Source organism: Geotrypetes seraphini, chromosome 8 (genome assembly GCF_902459505.1).
Source record: "Geotrypetes seraphini chromosome 8, aGeoSer1.1, whole genome shotgun sequence".
In the NCBI taxonomy this organism is placed as follows: domain Eukaryota; kingdom Metazoa; phylum Chordata; class Amphibia; order Gymnophiona; family Dermophiidae; genus Geotrypetes; species Geotrypetes seraphini.
In genome coordinates, this window is record NC_047091.1 from 145,007,891 (window position 1) to 145,028,425 (window position 20,535).

Below are 20,535 nucleotides of genomic sequence, written 5' to 3' on the forward strand. Positions count from 1 at the left end.
TGGGTTAAGCCTTTTCCACCCCACCCCAATCCAGGGTCTCCCCTTCTGCTCCCTATAGCTCCAACATTGCTCCCTCACCTCTCATTCCCCCATAGTCCTGCAAAATTTACATTGGGCAACAGCAGTAGTATGATAGACTGCCTTCAGCCAGCCCCTGGATATTCTGCCCACAGGATATGGCGGAGGGAAGACCCAAGGGGGGGCTGACCAAAGACAGCTTGTCATGCTGGTACTGCCAGCAACCAACGTATTGCCGGGAAATGAGGTAAGGGAGGGGAAAAGAGATACTGGGCCAGGAAAGTAGGGTGTGTGCAAGAGATGCTAAACACATGGGGAGGGGGAAGGAGGAGGCAACAGAAGCAATGAGATGGAAGTGGGCACCACCAAAGCAAGTTGGCTCAGTGTGCTGTTATCCCTTGAGCCGGTCCTGCATTTTACATAGGTGCTCTGTCATAGTATAGTGCTGTTTATGGCTGCTGTATGATATAGTAGTAGTACTTTTCTAAATGTTTCAAGTAAGAGTAACATCTTGAGGAATTTTCCTTCCATCTTTTAGGTCCAGACTTGTATTATAAGTCTAATGTTGGTCTTGCATTCCTGAGCAATCACATGCACAGCACTTAGGTAGTTAGACAGCAGCACTACATGTTGGTTTTTCTCACCTCTGGAACCCCATCTGCTGGGGAATTTTTGACCTTGGAGAAACACAGGCACTATTGTGTAGGAGACATTTCCTGATGATCTATCATTGCTTTTAAATACTGAATTTGCAGCTTGAGTTGATAAAACCTGGGCTGGAAAGAGTGGATTGGTGCTTTTTGAATTAATTTAGCTGAGCATGACCAATGTGTGTACAATTATAGTGATATTTGTTCATTTGTATTTTAGTTTTGTGTTATGGAAAATCTGTTGAGGGTGAAGGAAAAGCAAATGTGGTCTTTTTATATTGTCTTGTTTCTCTTTCCAAAAATATATAATCACAAAACTGTGATAACTAAATGGTCTAAATCTGATTACTTTACTTGCTTTTAATAAGAAACATTGAATATAATGGACATTCAAGTCATATTGGTAAACTGCAGCTATGTGGATTTTTAGTATAGATAGGTGTGTGGAAGGATGTACTAATTACAAGGACTTGATCGTTAAAGGAAAGTACTTCATAGCATAGTGTAAGATTTCACATGCTGCAGTGTGTATATTGACCAAGAGTTTGTTTCCTATGATGTGTGATTATGAAAGGCCATCATTGCTCTAGGCATATGACCTGATATTTTTGGGGTTTGATCTAGATATAGAGATAGTTGTCTTAAAGGAAATATTGGCTGTGGTAGTGTCTTAGTTCATTTTTTAACATTTCTGATATTGTAGTTTTAATCATTGAGAACAGAACTGAATTATGAATTCTTGTTCATATTCTTCCATTGGCCCTTAAACACATACATGCAGTTGAATGTGCATGTTCTCAGGGTAGGAAATTGCCCATCTGATTAACCTTGACAGTGCTATTAAATGTTTGTAGGTCTAACTAGCTTTTATTTTTTTTTTTTTGTTTCAAGGGTTTAGCAAATCAAAATTGTTTTGTATAAAAATATCTATTTCTAGCATATCAGCTACCTAAATATTGCATGAACAAACAAGTAGAAACTGCCTCAAAGTTCAATAAGTTTAAAAAAATTCCCTTATCTACCATAGTAAAAGCATGACCTGTAAAAAATCCAAAGCTTTTAGGAGCCAAGACAAATATGATTTAAATTTAAGTATGACTTTTGGTAGCTTTATTTATCTTTATGATTTTCTTTTTGTTGTTGGGGGTTGACTGCTTTTAAATATGGGTCTTACTTTTCCAACATTTTTTTTCCCTACAACCTCACTTATACTTGTTCACAAAGTGAGGATAAAGAGGAAGGCGCTGCATCCTGTCTGCTTCCATTATAACCCACCTAGGACAAGAGATGATGGCTTCTTGTTTACCTGCAGCTCTGAACACTACATGTTGCTGTTCAGGAAGCAAGCATCAACTTTTTTAGTTATTTAAATGATCAGGCAGTCAGTTTTCTGCATCTCATGCTTTTAAGAACATAAAAATAGGCTTACTGGATCATATCAATGGTCCATCTAGCCCAGTATTCTGTCTTCACAGAGGCCAATCCAAGTCACAAGTACCTGTCAAAAATTCAAATAGTAGCAACATTCCATGCCACTGATCCAGGGCAAGCAGTGGCTTGCCCCATGTCTTTCTCAATAACAGACTATGGACATTTGCTCCAGGAAATTGTCCAAACCCTTCTTAAAACCAACTATGCTATCTGCTCTTACCACAACTTCTGACAATGCGTTCCAGAGCTTAACTATTCTGAGTGAAAAAATATTTCCTTCTATTGGTTTTAAAAGTATTTCCCATCGAGTGTCCCCTAGTTTTTGTAAATCTTGTTGCAGTAAAAAAATTGATCCACTTGTACCCGTTCTACACCACTCAGGATTTTGTAGACTTCAATCACATCTACCCTCAGCCATCTCTTTTGCAAGCTAAATAGACCTAACCTCTTTAGTCTTTCCTCTTTATCATCTTGGTCACTCTTCGTTGAACCTTTTCTAGTGCCGCTATATCTTTTTTGAGATAAGAAAAACAGAACTGAATGTAATACTCAAGGTGAGGTTGCACCATTGAGTGATACTTAGGCATTATAACATTCTTAATCTTGTTAGCCATCCCTTTTCTAATAATTCCTTGCATCTTATTTTGCTTTCTTGGCCACCGCCACACATTGGGCGGAAGGTTTCAGTGTATTGTTCACAATGACATCCAGATCTTTTTTTTTTAGCACTGACCCCCAAGGTGGACCCTAGCATCCACAACTATGATTTGGATTATTCTTCTCAATGTGCATCACTTTGCATTTGTCCACATTAAATTCCATCTGCCATTTGGATGCCCAGTCTTCCAATTAGAGAATGACACAGGGAAAAAATTTGTCCCTGTCCCTGCGAACTTGGTCCCCGTTCCCGCAAGCCATCTGATCCCATCCACACAAGTCTCGAATAATTTTATACTAAATACAGCTACAATGCTACTTTATCCTAAAGCAATACTATTTTATCCTAAAGCAAAAAAAAAAAAAAAAAAAGAAACAAATTTTTTTCTACCTTTGTTGTCTGGTTTCTGCTTTCCTCATCTTTTCCTCATTTTCTTCCTTCCATCCACTGTCTGCCTTCTCTCTGCCTCTTCTTTATGGCATCAGCTCTATTTCTATGCCTCTACCAGAAACTGTCTGTCTCTCCCTCCCCCTTCCATTGTTCTGGCTCCCATCTTCTTCCCTTCGTTCCCCCCATGGTCTGGCATCTGTCTTCTTCCCTTCCATTTCTCACTCCCTCCCCCAGGTGGTTTTTAGCATCTCTCTCTCCTTTCCTCCCTTCAGATCTAGTATTTGTCGCCTGACCCCCTTCCCTAGCTCTCTCTCTCTCTCTCCTCTCCCTTCCTTTTCTGCTCTTCCTTTTCAATTTGTTTTCTTCTTCTTGTCTACTTACTTTCCAGTCCTCAATTTCTCTTTCATTGTGTCTACCTACAGCTTGCCACCTCTTTCCCTCACCCTTTTCAGTATCTCACTAATTCTGTCCTCACTCAAATCCAGCATGTGCTCTTTTTCTTTATCCCCTCCTTCCATCCAGTATATGCTTGCTCTCTCCTCTCCACTTCCTTCCAGATTCTGCTCCCCTCTCTATCCTCTCCCATCCAGTGTCTTTTCCTCTCTCTCTCCCCTATGATCCAGCGTTTGCTCCTCTTTCTCTCCTCCCCACTTCCTTCTAGTGTCTACTCCCTCTCTCTGCTTTCATCATCTGTTCCCTCTCACTCTCCCCTTCAACTATAATCTGTTCCCCCCTCCCTCCTCTTCCCTTTAGTGCCACTCGCCTCTTCCCTTCTTCGGGCTACCTTCCCCTCACCTTTTACAGGTGCTCTTCAGACTTTTTTCTTTCTGGGTGTCTGGATGCATCAATGTTCTCACATGTCCTGCGCAACTGCCCCAAAGCTTCTCCTCTGACGCAAACAGGAAGTGCGTCAGAGAAGCTTTGGGGCAGTCAAGTGCAGGACTTGTAAGAATGGTTTACCATGTCCGGACACCTCAGAAAGAAGAGAAAATTCTGAAGAGCGCCCGCAAAGATGAGGGGAAGGGAGGGTGGTGGCTAGTCAAAGGAAAGAGATGCCCAGATGGGTTTTGTTTTTTATTTTTTTTTTCCGCCAGCAGGAGGGAGTAAGTGCGCGATCGCGAGGAGGGAAGGGAAGCAACACGGCAAATACTTTAGTGCGGGGCTGTGAATGGCCTTGTCCCTGTACCCGTAGTGACCAGTTTTTTCTCCCCATTTTGGCGGGTTACCCGCAGATGGCTGTGAGTAACAGTCACCCTGTCATTCTCTACTTCCAATTTCCTAAGGTCTTCCTGCAGTTTTTCACAGTCTGCATGCGTTTTAACAACTTTGAACTGTTTAGTGCCATCTGCAAATTTAATCACCTCACTCGTAGTTCTAATTTCCAGATCATTTATAAACAAGTTAAATACCACCAGTCCCAGACTGGTGCTTTTCAATGATGCAGGTTAATGGGGGTCATTTCTGCAAATCTTGTTGAGCTCCTCCCTCATCTTCCCCTCACCCTCAGCTTCACTTTTGGAGCTCCAGGGGGAACTCCACTCCTTGAAGTCTAATTCCATAAAGTGTTTTTCCTGCAAAATCACAAAGAGGGAATTTTAGAAACGGCACCTAAGTTAATTTACAAATGCCATTTAAAACAGCTAAAACTGGCACTGTTAAATGCCTATTGGTGCCTAAATAATATGCGCTGAAATCTCGCCTATGTAGGCGCTTTAGGCCGCCAAATGCCACTATTGGCATGGCTAACACCAAAAGTAACATTAAGTGACCTCAAGTGCCTAAGTAAGTGCAGTTCACGACAAAGAAGTACAGAACCAGAGTGGAATTGTCCCAGTCAGAATGGTGTACACCCAAAAAAATTCTTCAACTCATCTGATAAATGCAGATGCTTTAATTCTTCCAAAGTCTCATAAATTCATCCAATGACTCAATGACCCGACATGTACATGTTTCGGCCTAACCGGCCTGCCTCAGGAGTCTACAAATACATACATGGTTATAAACAAGTTAATAACATGCAAAATATTTATATAAAAAATAATAACAGCAAAGAATAATAATAAATATATATAAAAGCAACTACATTATAAACATAAAAACCTCTTACATACCATTTGATCATGTACATACTGAAAATAGCAAATTCATTGATGCCTTATATATCATGTAAATAATTGAAAATAGAATTCATGTTTAAATACTCATTAGCCATCTAAAAGAAGACATACAACAATCATGTGCCTTCTAAAAACTACAAGCTCATACACAAATATAAAAATTTATTGAATATAAAATATAACAATATAAAACGCATAAAAGAAATATGATTAAAATATCCTAGTCATAAAACAATGCATTATTCACTAGGAAATGGGAAAAACAAACATATCTCAATGTCTTTAATGAGCAATCTATCTTCTACAGACTTCAAACTCCTACGCACATATAAAACTATGCAGGAGTAAGATGTAGGGCTTTCAAAACATGTAGCAATATAAAACAATGCATGAAAGGAATAACTTAGTCCTCAAGCAGTACATTATTTACTAAACAATGGAGAAAACTAATCCTTCACAATGTACGATAGGGAAAAAGGGGACTATTTCAAAAACTCAAGTCAAAAAGACCCATAAAACATAATGGATATCAAGCATACCTTGTGAGTCTCCGGGTATATTAGAAAATCGTATGAAGCATAAAGATACACGCACCCTCTAAGCACGGCCTCTATACTGGGAATGAATAAAAATTAAAATAAATCAAAACAATTAAGAAACATATATCTAAAGGTGAACAACAAAAAAATATATATTTCTCATGTACATGAATTATATTTTCAATTATTTACATGGTATATAAGGCATCAGTGAATTTGCTATTTTCAGTATGTACTTGATCTAATGGGATGTATGAGGTTTTTATGCTTATAATGTAGTTGCTTTTATATGTAGTTATTATTATTCTTTGCTGTTAATTATTTTTTTATATAAATATTTTGCATGTTATTAACTTGTTTATATCCATGTATGTATTTGTAGACTCCTGAGGCAGGCTGGTTAGGCCGAAACATGTACATGTCGGATCATTGAGTCATTGGATGAATTTAAGACTTTGGATGAATTAAAGTATTTACATTTATCAGATGAGTTGAAGAATGTTTTTTTTTGGTGTACACCATTAGGATTGGGACAATTCCACTCTGGTTCTGTACTTTTGAGTTTGTGGTTTTGTTTCCCCTGTTCCATTTCACGACAAAGAAGTGCCAGAAAACCCTGGCCTACATTTCCGGCGCTTGTCTTTCTTAGAGTCATGATTCTCCATAGGGCGCCTGGTATCAATGCCCTATAGGGAATCCAGGCCAAAATTACTCTTCTGTTTTTGCATTCTAAGCAAAATGATTTATATAACTGTATATAATTTTTTGCTGTTCTGTATTGACAGTTTTATTGCCTGATTAAAAGGGAATATTTTATCCTCTCTATTTTTATAGGTAGAAGATCTTAGAAATTCAATAACTAAAATTTCTCAAATTGTGGAAGAAGTAAAGAAGAAACACAGTACAATCCTTTCTGCACCAAATCCTGGCGACAGTAAGGCTTTTTTTTTTTAACATAAATGTAAATGGATTGCAATGTATGTCAAAGTATCCAGATAACTGGTTAAATTGAGCTAGCTGCTTTCTGGACAGCTTAGCCATAGCAGGTTTTGATGAATACCTTCAGAAATAGATTGGAAAGAATAATCTAAATCATAGTTAACAGGTTGCTAGGGTCCACCTTAGGGGCCAGCACCCAAGAAAAATATCTCTGTCTCATCGTAGACAATATGCTGAAATCTTCCGCCCAATGTGAGGCGGCGGCCAATAAAGCAAACAGGATGTTAGGAATTAATAGGAAAGGGATGGTAAATAAGACCAAGAATATTATAATGCCTCTGTAATTCTCCTTAGTGCAACCTCACCTTGAGTATTACATTCAATTTTGGTCATAGTATCTCATAAAAGATAAAGCGGAACTAGAAAAGACTTGAAGAGTGACCAAAATGATAAAAGGGATGGAACTCCTTTTATATGAGGAAAGGCTAAAAAGGTTAGGGCTCTTCAGCTTGGAAAAGAGACAACTGAGGAGAGAGATGATTGAGGTCTACAAAATCCTGAGTGGTGTAGAAAGGATAAGTGAATCAAATTTTTTTTAATCTTTCAAAAATTTCATAGATTAGGGAACATTCAATGAAGCTGTAATGGAAATATATTTAAAACAAATAGAAGGAAATATTTTTTCACTCAGTTAATAGTTAAGCTCAGGAACTTATTGCTGGAAGATGCGGTTACAGCGGGTTAGCATAACTGGCTTAAAAAAAAGGTTTGTACAAGTTCCTGGAGGAAAGGTCCATAGCCTGCTTTTGAGACAGACATAACGGAAACCATTAATTGCCTTAGGATTGGTAGCATTTTGCTAGTATTTGGGTTTCTGCCAGGTACTTGTAACCTGGGTTGACCACTGTTGGAAACAGGATGCTAGATAAAATTTAAGAATGACTCGCATTTTTTAAATTGGTACAAATAGCAGCCACAACAGCAACCCATCGGATTTTACCATGACCATTTGAGAATCTTCCTCCTTGTATCGTAAACTTGTTCTGTAATTGTCTAATTGAAACCTGTTTTAACTGCTCATCACCAGCAGCAAAGAAGACTATATCTACTGAGAAAAGACAAAGCCGAAAGTCATAACATGGGATTAGAACTGAACATAAACAAGACGAAGATCATGAGCTTGGAAAGTGTTGAAGATTTTGAGCTTGAAGGTGGTTGGAATCCTTTACAACTTCTATTCTATCTCCTTGGCTCTTTTGTAAACAAAGAAGCAACTAGCAGGGAGGAAATACTCCGCAGACTAGCACTTGGTCATTCTTCAATGAAGGCTCTCAACAAAGTATTCAAGGGCAAGGAGGTAAAGCTCCAAACGAAGATCAGACTTGTCCACGCACTCATTTTCTCAGTGGTCAGTTAGGGATGTGAAAGCTGGACGATACAGAAACAAGACAGAAAGAAAATTGACTAATTTGAGCTTTGGTTCTGGAGAAGGATTTTAGGCATGCCGTGGATCACCAGAAAAACTAACAAATCAAATTTGGAAGAGATCAAACTGACTGTCACTCGAAGCCCAAATGATGAAGTTACAACTGTCTTATGATGGTCACAAAAAAAGAACAATTGGCAGAACCCTACATTAACCTCTCAAAAGACCTGTGTTCGGCATTATTTTGCCTGTGGTTGGAGTTATTGTTAAGAAGATTTTCTCTGCATCAGGCTTCCAGCCGGGACTTAACAGGATGTTTCAGCTCCTGAAGAAGTTTGCGAAATGGAGCTCTGTCGAGCCGAGACAATCACCTATTGGGACTCAGTTAAGTCTTGTGAATGGACTGTGACCTTTGTTTATTGCCCGCTGGGATTTACATAAATTTTGTAAATGAATTATGACTTTTTTCTTATCTTTTTATATTTTGAGCACATAAGCACTTTTGAAAATATTTATTCAACGGATGGGGCTTTTGAATCGTTCGTGTTTGGCACTCATAAGAACATAAGCAGTGCCTCTGCCGGGTCAGACCATAGGTCCATCCCGCCCAGCAGTCCACTCCCGCGGCAGCCCAAACAGGTCACGACCTGTCTGAATCACCAGAAGGGGCCCCCTTGCCACCTTGGTTTCCCATTGAGTCTTATCTTTCCATCGAAGTCCTAACCCTCCGGTCCTGCACATGCACGACCTGGTTGGGTTTCTCCCAGCACCTCTCTCAGTATCCCACGATCCCTTTATCCATTTATCCCTTTATCCCACTCCATTCTCCTCTCAAAGCCTCTTGCTGAGCGTTTATTCTTAGTTTTCCGTATTATTCACTATTTATTATCACGGAGACCAACTTATTGAGGTTTTCTAATTGGTGCTGGTCACCCATAAGTTTTTTGCCCGGGGCTATAAAAGTTACATAGCAGTATTAAAGTGTCCAACTTTGGCCCCGTACTGAGGTGCCAAAAGTGTCCGAACTTTGGCCCCGTATTTATTTAAATAAAGCCAGCACAGGCCTTTTGAGAGGTTAATGTAGGGTTCTGCCAATTTTATTTTTTTTTTGTTATTTATAGTTTTGGTAGTTTTTCCTGTTTTTTCTTGGTTGCCTTATTTTGGTCACACCATCAGAAAAGAGAGATCCACTGGAAAAAGACATCATGTTTGGGAAGATTGAAAGACTAGGCAAAGAAGGTGACCTGCAATCAGATGGCTTGACATGTTGAAAACAACCATGGGGATGATACTGGAGGACCTTTTCCGGACTAGCACAAAACCGATTTCTTTTTAGATCTGCAATTCGTGAAGTCGCTAGGACTCGAGCATGAGTCAATGGCACATAACAATAGCTGTTATGTATGTTTGACCTGTAACCTGTCCTGAGCTCTTTGGGGAAAATTGAATAGAAGAAAAATTAAATAAATGGACTATTGGTCTTACCAAATATGGCTATTTTTATGTTCTGCTATGTAGCAGACTGTTGTGAATTACAAAAGACATAAGAGAAGAACACACCTGAAGTTCGTTTCCCCACCGGCTAGAGGATGCAAATTTAAGAGACACCATCAACAATTTCTATCGTATCAAGCAGCCTTATGGGGCAAAGACCTGGAAAAACTAATTACACACACAAACAACTATGGTGAATTTAGGAAACACCTAAAAACATACCTGTTCTCGAAATACCTAGGTAACGAATCTGGACAATAGACCCCATCACAATCCCACCCCCAAATCTGATCTTGTAAACTGTTAACCACCAATCTCTAACTATGAATGTTCCATTCAATTTGTAGAATCTTTCTAATTCATTGTAAACCGCATAGAACTTCACGGTCCTGCGATATATAAACTGTTGTTATTATTATTATTATTATAAAAGTAAGCAATTTTTATTTATTTTATTTATTCAATTTTTCTAGACTGTTCTCCCAAGGGAGCTCAGAACGGTTTACATGAATTTATTCAGGTATTCAAGCATTTTTCCCTTTCTGTCCCGATGGGCTCACAATCTATCTAATGTACCTGGGGCAATGGGGGGATTAAGTGACTTGCCCAGGGTCACAAGGAGCAGCATAGGTTTGAACCCAAAACCCCAGGGTGCTGAGGCTGTAGCTTTAACCACTGCGCCACACAGTGGCTGTGTATTGTAAACGTGTGTCTGGTGGGTATACATAGCTGCCTAAGCTATAAAAAAAAGAAAAAAAATCTAAAATATGGTTTCTGTTTCATTTCAAGTGTACAGGTGACCATACCATAAATTGATTCTAATAGGCATCGCTGTTGTCACTCATCTTTTAAACCAAAGGTTGCATGTTAGAGAGGCAAACACCCTCCCTATCTAAACATTGCTTGCCTTCAGAACAGAGCTAAGGCACATTCAGGGCTAAATCAACCATTAGTCAGGACTAGTCAGTCATCTAGGGCAGCAGGAATAAGCAAAGCAATAGCAGCAGGGAAGTTAGGCATGGCAATTTTCACTTAGCCCATTTGCCCAGTTTATTCTGAAAAGAGTGGGCGGACACAGGACTGAAGGTCTGTAGGCATGATCTTGCACAAGCCCTAGGCACTTTGACAGGACACTGTATAGGAGATAACAAGGCATGTTCAGCAGCAATGTATACTAGGGAGATCATTTCCACCTTTGTCTGGCATCTTTTGCAAGCACTACATTTTATAGAAACAAATCGTGCCTATAGCCATGGTTTTTCTATATTAGAAGCTCTTTTGGAATAATAATTTTCTAATGTCTGCTTCTGTTTTGTGTGTTTTATATATATCTATGTATCTTACATTTTAATCATCCTTTTGTTCTGTGCACTTTGAAATACAGTGGAACCTTGGTTTACGAGCATAATTCGTTCCAGAAGCATGCTCGTAAACCAAATTGCTCGTATATCAAAGCAAGTTTCCCCATAGGAAGTAAGGGAAACTGCTTTGATTGGTTCCACCTCCTCCCCCCCCCACGAGGCTACCAGCGCTGCTCCATTCTCTCCCCCTTGAGGAATCCGACGCTGTTCCAAACCCCTCCCCGCGATCCAGCTTCCCCCCCCCCTACGAACCAGCATCCTCCTCCCCCGCTCGCGTTGCCCCCTTCCACCGCGATCCTACTTTCCCCCCTCCCGAGCAGTCAATGACACCCTTTACCCGACTTGGCACCAGTGCCAGTGCCCAAAGATCCTCCCTCTTCTGGCGCGGCTGGGCGGTGCGTCGGAGATCCTCCTTCTTCTGGGTTGGGCTGGGCTGGACTGGCTTTGAGCATTTGCGCATGCTCAAAGCCTTCTGGTCTCACTCTCTCTGAGATTGAGAGCGAGACCAGAAGGCTTTGAGCATGCGCAAATGCTCAAAGCCAGTCCAGCCCAGCCCAGACAAGAAGAAGGAGGATCTCCGATGCACCGCCCAGCTCAGGCCACGCCAGAAGAGGGAGGATCTTCGGGCACCAGCACTGGTGCCAAGTTGGGTAAAGGGTGTCATTGACTGCTCGGGGGGGGAGGGAGTAGGATCGCGGTGGAGGGGGGGCAACACGAGCGGGGGGGATGCCGGATCGCGGGGGGGGGGCACTCGTACTGCGAGGCAAGCTCGGTTTATGAGGCACCAAGATTGCGAATGTTTTTCTCGTCTTGCAAAACACTCACAAACTGATGCACTCGTAAACTGAGGTACCACTGTATTACTAATAAAAATGTTGCAAGCCTTAGAGAATTGAGAATGGAACAAAATGCATTTGGATGGAAGGTGTTTTGTTTATTTCCCCCCAGTCTATTTCCTAATGGTACTGTGTGCATTTTCTCTGAGGACAAGCAGGCATTATATTCTCACATGTGGGTGATGTCATCCACGGAACCCAGCACGGACAATCATAAGAACATAAGAAGTTGCCTCCACTGGGTCAGACCAGAGGTCCATCGTGCCCAGCGGTCCGTTCCTGCGACAGCCCATCAGGCCCATGACCTGTGAAGTGGTTTCTGACTATTTCTATAACCTACCTCTACTTCTATCTGTACCCCTCAATCCCCTTATCCTTTAGGAACCTATCTAGACCCTCCTTGAACCCCTGTAGCGTGCTCTGGCCTATCACAACCTCCGGGAGCGCGTTCCATGTGTCCATCTGAGCAAAAAAGAACTTCCTGGCATTTATTCTAAACCTGTCCTTTTTCAATTTCTCCGAGTGCCCCCTTGTACTTGTGGTTCCCCACAGTCTGAAGAATCTGTCCCTGTCTACCTTCTCTATGCCCTTCAGGATTTTGAAGGTTTCTATCATGTCTCCTCTAAGTCTCCGCTTTTCCAGGGAGAATAGCCCCAGCATTTCCAGCCTGTCCGCGTATGAGAAGTTTTCCATACCTTTTATCAGTTTTGTCGCTCTTCTCTGGACTCCCTCAAGCACTGCCATGTCCTTCTTGAGGTATGGCGATCAGTACTGGAGACAGTACTCCAGATGTGGGCGCACCATTGCCCGATACAGCGGCAAGACGACTTCCTTCATCCTGGTCGTGATACCCTTTTTAATGATGCCCAACATTCTGTTCGCTTTCTTGGCAGCTGTCGCACACTGCGCTGATGCTTTCAATGTTGTGTCCACCAACACCCCCAGGTCTCTTTCAAGGTTGCTCACCCCTAGCAATGATCCCCCCATTTTATAGTTGTACATCGGGTTCTTTTTCCCTGCATGCATGACCTTGCATTTCTCAATGTTAAAACTCATTTGCTATTTTCTTGCCCACTCTTCCAATCTCGTTAGGTCCCTTTACAGGTCTTCACAGTCTTCCGTGGTTCTAACCCTGCTGCAGAGTTTGGTGTCGTCCGCAAATTTAATAACCTCACAGTTCGTCTCCGTCTCCAAGTCGTTAATAAATATATTGAACAGGAGCGGTCCCAGCACCGACCCCTGTGGAACTCTGCTCGTGACTCATTGCCATTCTGAGTAATGGCCCTTTACTCCAACCCTCTGTTTCCTGCCTGCCAGCCAGTGTTTGATCCATCGGTGGATATCCCCTTGCACCCCGTGGTTCCACAGCTTCTTTAGCAGCCATTCATGGGGTACCTTGTCGAAGGCTTTTTGGAAGTCAAGGTAAATGATGTCTATGGATTCCCCTTTATCCATCTGGCTGTTTATTCCCTCAAAGAAGTACAGCAAGGGTACTGTCACTTTTAAAACTTTAAGACCACCCGTACTGCATGCATGCTGGTGCCATCCTGCCTGACATCTGCTGCAGGACATTCAGTTTTCTGTGGGCTCTGAACAGCTTGATGACTAAGATAAGTGATTTATATTAAAATAAAGTATGATTAAGGCTTTCGGGCAGACCAATGAGGAGGCTTGCTACAGTAAACTTGAACTCTAATGAAACAATATGTTTGAGTATAGCCACTGAGGTCTTGTTTATGAGTAATTTTTATGAATTATTGAAGAGAATGTTTATGAGTAAAGTTTGATAATATTGAGAAGATAGAAGAGGATATGAGAAGTGAAGTATAATTGAATTTGATGGGACTACCTTTTATTAGAAGACAGCTCCAAGGAGAAAGCCAGTGTTTTATGAAGACTGGTAGTCTGCTTTGCTTTCTCCAAGGTCAAGCAGAATGTGTAGTCTTCATGACTGGAACCCCATATCTATATGTTGCCATCCATCAAAGGGGAAATAAAGAAGATGATGGGCAGCAAGCATGGTTTTTGTTCAGCAATAGTCTCCCCCCCTTTTTTTTTCCCCCTCTTAACAGACAAAATTAAACTAGGAATTAATAAAAATGGGTCCCCGTGACTTAATCAGTCATGCAGTCCTTGGATGTTTCATGATGTCCTGTCCTTTTACTGGAATAAAACTTGTCAAAATGTACAATTGTTAAGAGAAAACAGATTAATTGCAGTTCAGACCAGATTTTTTCTATAATTTATACCCTTATTTTTATAGGAAGTGAATATTTATTATGGTGGTGCCAATGTTGTAAGAGATTCAGAAAGTCAAAATCAGAATAAAATAATTTTAAAGCTATAAAAACGAATCTGCATCATCTTACGATTAATGTTAGGAGATCCATGTTCGAAATCCAGGAAGGCTCATTTGTTAAGCAGGTGAAAGTATAAGATACTGAGTTTTAGGCTGAGGCAGATTGAAAAGTAGTTGAGCATGAAGAATGCTCTATTTAGCTATCACTGTTACAGACAGAAAATAAGTGCAATCGAGCTGTGTCTCAGAAAGGGTTGAGATTCCTTATCTCTCTGACAGCATCAGTAGAGAGGTTAGTTTATAATAACTTTAGGTGTGACCTATCTTTCGACAGGTCCAGTTCATAAAGGCATTCTCAAGTTGCCTTTCATTTTGATCAAGTAGACCTACTTTGACTTTGTTGTAATACTCATTTTAAAAATAAATGGTATTTTGCAGACTGATATAGGATAATTCTATAATAAACAGCTGTTTAAAGTTATTTCCTGTTACATAATAAAGCACCACTAGAGGGAAAGGGCTGATAAGTTGGATCCTGCCTCAACTGATTGCTACCTGTGCCTTGCAGGCCTTTCAGATATTATACAACTACTTTTTTGAATTAGTGAATATCAGATATTAGCTATTGTGGAGCACCTGGTTGCAGATCTAAAACGTTTGAAAACTGCCATATTTATTTATTATGTAAGGAAGCATATTAATAAAAAAAAAAAAAAAAAAAAAGCCTGTCAGATTCAATACTGTGCTTCTAGACTATTTGAAGGGCAGTTGACTTGTGGTTACAGGATGGATTGGTTCATTTTATTTCATTAATGACGTTAGCTCTGTGCAAGGATTATTCTTTCATACTTAATGCCCTTTTTTTTGTTCTGGCCTTTGTCTTAGAAAGAATGTCTTCATAAGCTAATTATAGCTGTTTGCAGCAGCATGCACTACAGGCACTCGATGCAGCAAAAAGCCTTCCTTATTAATCTCGATTCTCCAGTGGGATATAGGCAGTGCCTGGTACGATGCCATGATTAGATAAAAGCAAAACAGTGGTTTGGTGATAAATGGTCACAGCAAACTAAATGTGATTTTATAAGGGGAAAATAACATTTGCTATGTGATGTTTGCTAGACTGTGATAGCAAAGATGATTAAATTATAAGGTCTTCAAAGTCCTTTCTGGTTTAAAAAAGTGCTATTTGAGCCTAAAAACAGTTCAGTCTCAAGAAATCTCTTCAAGTTGTGTTTGGTTTTTTTTTAAACTGTAAATGTTCTTGTTTGCATTTGTATTTTAGATTTAATTACTTTTTCCAAATCTAGCCTCAAGGCATCTTTCAGCTACATAAGTTATTTCCCTGTTCCGATGTAAGTTGTACCTTAAATAATTGGAGGTTTAAATGACTTGCACAAGAGGCATCCATTGGGCTTGAACCCTGATTTCTTAATTCTTAGATCACAGGTGCTCCTAGCTACTGCTCAAATATAAAATGCAATTCTATACATTGAAAGCAAAGTAAATTTGAGAAAATAACTTTTTTGATGCACATATTGGGGACGAGGAGCATATCAAGCCAAATTAGTCCTAGATGTTTCCTATATGATTACCAATTTCTGTAATTTCACAACTGCATATTGTGTGGACTGGCATGATAGTTGAGTGGAAAACCCCTTATTTAATCTCCAAGTTTAATCTTCTGCATCCTGGATAGGCTGTGGATGCTGCTAAGGAGGGGTCATTTGTGGTCATTACTTAACAGTAGCATCTAGTGGCCTGATTGTAATCGTGGGTCTTCGGAGTTCTGAAGGGAGCTCTGGTAAATGACCCTGGCCAAGACAATCACTGAAATAACTAGGACCCCAATGCTTAGACTTACCACGGGCATGCATACACATTATTGTGTGCCAAATGCTCAGAGGGCTTGAGCTCGGGTTTTAATGTGTGTGGTACAAATGGCTGCAAATTATGATAAATGCTGGTTTATGACTTTACAAGTTTGAGGAGGCTCCTGCAAGTTTTAAAGTTGTTAAAGTTTTAACAGATGTCCACATGTCTGAGCAAAAGCACACATTTATCCTTGTTCTGTGCCTCATAAATTGCAAAAATTCCATGTGCTGTATTATTTGTGAGGCTCATATTTAGGTGCTGAAGAATAAGCAACAGCAGCAGATGAATCCAGAGACCAATGGGATAGCACACATCTACTAGCAGGTGGAGATAGAGAAACTGATTAACAGATGGTCCTATTGATTGGCACACCTCCTGCATCTTCAGTATGCTCTGTCTCCCAGAAGGTGATAGAAACATAGAAAAAAGCAGCAGAAAAGGGCTATAGCCCACCAAGTCTGCCCATTCCAAGTATCCTCTCCCCTGAATTTACTCCCTTAAAGATCCCATGTGAGTATCCCGTTTTCTCTTAAAATCCGTCACGCTGCTGGCCTTTATCACCTGGAGTGGGAGTCTGTTCCAATGATCCACTACTCTTTTGGTGAAGAAGTACTTCCTGGAGTCGCCATGAAACTTCCCTCCCCTGATTTTCAGCGGATGCCCTCTGGTGGTCGAGGGTCCCATGGTGATGGTTACTATTCACCTAGCTCCTGGATTCTGGCTGTGACTGGGCAATTATTTTCTCCTGTTGAAGTTTCTCTTCAGTGAGACAGCAATTCTATTTCTCCTGTTGAGGTTTCTCTTCAGTGAGACACAGGGGTGTCCAGGTCCCTGCCTCAACCTCCCTCCAATGATAGAGGGTCTGACTGGGGTCTTGATTTTCTTCTTTCCCTTCACTGTTAAAAAAAAAAAAAAGAGATTACAGTGACTATTAAACCATTCTGCCCGCATTCTGCCCTTATTCTTATTATTCAACCTCTTTTTATCCTCCCTTGGTTCTACCCTAGATAACCTAAATGTCACCTCATTTAGCTACGCTGACGACATCACCATACTTCTACCCTTCGAATCTCCCGACCCCACTTCTACAGAAAAATTGGAAAAAACTCTAAAAGCAGTGGAAAAATGGATGGCAGACCACAAATTGAAGCTGAACACAAATAAAACAAAATTTCTACGGTTAGAAAAGGACAAAACCCCCTCCATCACAGAACTAGAAATAAACACCTCCAAATACCCTATACAACCCACCCTTAAACTCCTGGGAGTAACAATAGATAGATGCTGCACAATGCAGGCGCAAATCAACCAGACCACCCAGAAAGCATTTCTAACCATGCGCAATCTACGAAAAATCAGAAAATTCTTCAACAAAGAGCATTATAGACTCATAGTTCAATCCCTAGTTCTAGGTCTATTGGACTACTGTAACATCCTCTACCTGCCATGCCCTGCAACAATGATAAAACAACAACAAACAATCCAAAACACTGAACTCAGATTGATCTACTCGCTAAGAAAATTTGACCACATCACTGCGGCCTACCTAGACTCACACTGGTTACCAATACAAGCGCGAATTCAATTCAAATTATACTGTCTATTATTCAAAGCAATAAATGGCACAGCCCCCAATTACCTAAACAACCGCCTGAACCAAAACCTTACCACTAGACAAGAAGAACCAAGACTCCATTTACCTACCCCCCACTCAAAGGCACCCAGCGCAAGAAGATGTTTGACAGTCTACTAGCGACGCAAGCAGTGAAACTGGACCATACCATCTCCAACCTGCTGATAACAACAAGCGACTTCAAATCTTGTCGCAAAGAAATCAAAACCCAACTATTCAAAAAATGTATACAGATATCATAAATCCAACCCTGGATTCCCCTCCGGGTAACTCCCCCAACCCCTCCCCCTTACCAGTTACCCTTACTCACCAAAGCCTCAAGCACGACAACTGCTGCTTCCCCAATTGTGTATATATACAGGAACTGCACCATCCCCTATCTGTACATCACCACAAATTGTAAATCTACTGGAACAGCCCAATCTTCCTTGTTGTAACCCATTCCCCTTGCCTGTATTGTAATTTTACCAATCTTCTTGTAACTCTCCTGGAAATGCCCAGATGATTCTTTGTAATTTCCCCTGGAAACAGCCCATCTTCCTTACTGTATCCCATTCCCTAAATTGTAATTCACCAATCTTCTTGTAATTCTCCTGAAAATATCCAGATATCTTTTTGTAATTCTCCTGGAAATGTCCAGATGTCTCTCTTGTAATCCTCCCAGAACTGCAAGGTAGGGGCGGAATAAAGTCAATAATGTAATGTAATAGTGCTGAGCAACCGGCATCTGCCGTCACTATCAACAAAATTGTGAGTATGTTTTATCCCAGGACAAGCAGGCAGCATATTCTCACATGTGGGTGACGTCATCCACGGAGCCCAGATGCGGACAGCCTCGCAAGCAGACTTGCTTGTAAAACTTTAAGAAAATTTGCAACTGCCGCACCGTGCATGCATGAGTGCCTTCCCGCCTGACATGGGGCACGCGTCTTCTCAGTTTTCCGCATACCCTATAAGCCACTCGTTTTGACGCTTTGCGTTAGACTTAGTTCTGCTTGTGCCTTCTCTCACTGCGGCTCGTACATTTTCTTTTTCAGGGTCGCTGTGTTTAATTGCACGTTTCTTTTTTTTTTTTTTTTAATTTAATTTCTTATTTTCTTCGTGTCGCAGCGGGGCTTAATCGCAGCTTTTGCCTTACCCATCTTTCATCGAGACCCAAGTCCTCTTCTCAAGACAGACCTTGTTTCTCGAGGCATAGGCAATCCTCAAGACAGTCACCCTCCTTCTCGAGGAAATCTACGGCAGAACCACTTTCGTCAGTTGAGTCCTTCTTGTGTGTTTTTTCATCACCTGCTGGTTTTTTTTGTCTATGGATTCAGATCTCAGGTGTCAATATTCCACAGTGGCTTCACCCTCTGTCTCTGCTTTGCGACATACTTCGAGGGGTTTCCGGTTGTCTTTGACGCAACGAGATCTCCCATTTTCTGCTTCGATGTCCTTACTCAATTTTTATGCCATATGAGTAAAGATCTTAACATCACTTTGCAGTCTGATTTAACATACTCTAAGGCACTGTTCTTCAACCGCCGGTCCGCAGGAAATTTCTGCTGGTTCGCACAGGGCCAGCAAGATTAAAGTGACCATAGGTCCGTTTTCAGACTTCCTGTCCCGTTGTCCAGACACACAGCTTCGGGACAGCGGGACAGGCGATCATTTCCTTTCCCTCCCTCCTTCCTTTCCCTGGGTCCCCTTCTCTTACCGCTCTGCTGCTGCTGCTGCTAAAGCCGACAGGAAGTCTTCTTTCCAATGTCAATTCTGACGGAGAGGATGTTCTGGGCCAGCCAATCTCTGCCTGGCTGGCCCAGAATGTCCTCTCCGATGTCAAAATTGACGTCGGAAAGAAGACTTCCTTTCAGCTTTAGCAGAAGCAGGGTGGTAAGAGCAGGGGAAAGGAAGGAGGGAAGCTTTTTTTTTTGTGGGGCAGGGAGGGAAGGAGGTAGGCAGGCAAGCAGGCTGGCTTTGGCCAGTGAGAGAGGTAGACAGGCAGACAGGCTGGCTTCGGGGGTGGGGGTGAGACAAAATGTTGAAGGCAGTAAGAGGGACATAGGAAGGAGGCACTGGGGCACTAAAGAGATATGAAGGAGGCACTGGGGACACTAAAGACATGGGAAGGAGGCACTGGGGGCACTAAAGACATGGGAAGGAGGCACTGGGGGCACTAAAGACATGGGAAGGAGGCACCGGGGGCACTAAGGACATGGGAAGGAGGCACCGGGGGCACTAAGGACATGGGAAGGAGGCACCGGGGGCACTAAGGACATGGGAAGGAGGCACCGGGGGCACTAAGGACATGGGAAGGAGGCACTGGGGGCACTAAGGACATGGGAAGGAGGCACCGGGGGCACTAAGGACATGGGAAGGAGGCACCGGGGGCACTAAGGACATGGGAAGGAGGCACCGGGGGCACTAAGGACATGGGAAGGAGGCACCGGGGGCACTAAGGACATGGGAAGGAGGCACCGGGGGCACTAAGGACATAGGAAGGAAAGAGGGAGGGAATAGAAAGGGAAAATTCTTGGGCCTGAATGTAGAAAGAAAGAAATGAAAGAAAGGATACATAGACAGAAGGAAAAGCAACCAGAGACTCATGAAATCACCGGACAGCAAAGGTAGGAAAAATGATTTTATTTTCAATTTAGTGATCAAAACATGTCAGTTTTGAGAATTTATATCTGCTGTCTATATTTTGCACTATATTTGTCTATTTTTCTATAGTTACTGAGGTGACCGAGCTCACGAAGATGGGGCAGAAACGGGGTTTTAAAATTTTAGTCCTAGTAGTTTGCCGGTCCACAAAATAATTATTTTATTTCTGACGGTCCACGGGTGTAAAAAGGTTGAAAAACACTGCTCTAAGGAGTATTTGGAAGAA

At 41.6% G+C, this 20,535-nt stretch overlaps 1 protein-coding gene across 3 annotated transcripts in view; it reads left to right on the forward strand.

Annotated features, from left to right (window-relative positions):
* Positions 1–20,535, forward strand: part of STX2 (syntaxin 2) — a 109,899-nt gene that overhangs the window by 32,272 nt on the left and 57,092 nt on the right. For all 3 annotated transcript variants that reach the window (XM_033956380.1, XM_033956379.1, XM_033956381.1), the window contains exon 3: positions 6,638–6,737. In XM_033956380.1, the coding sequence (XP_033812271.1) occupies positions 6,638–6,737 (100 nt within the window). The remainder of the gene's footprint in view (positions 1–6,637; positions 6,738–20,535) is intronic.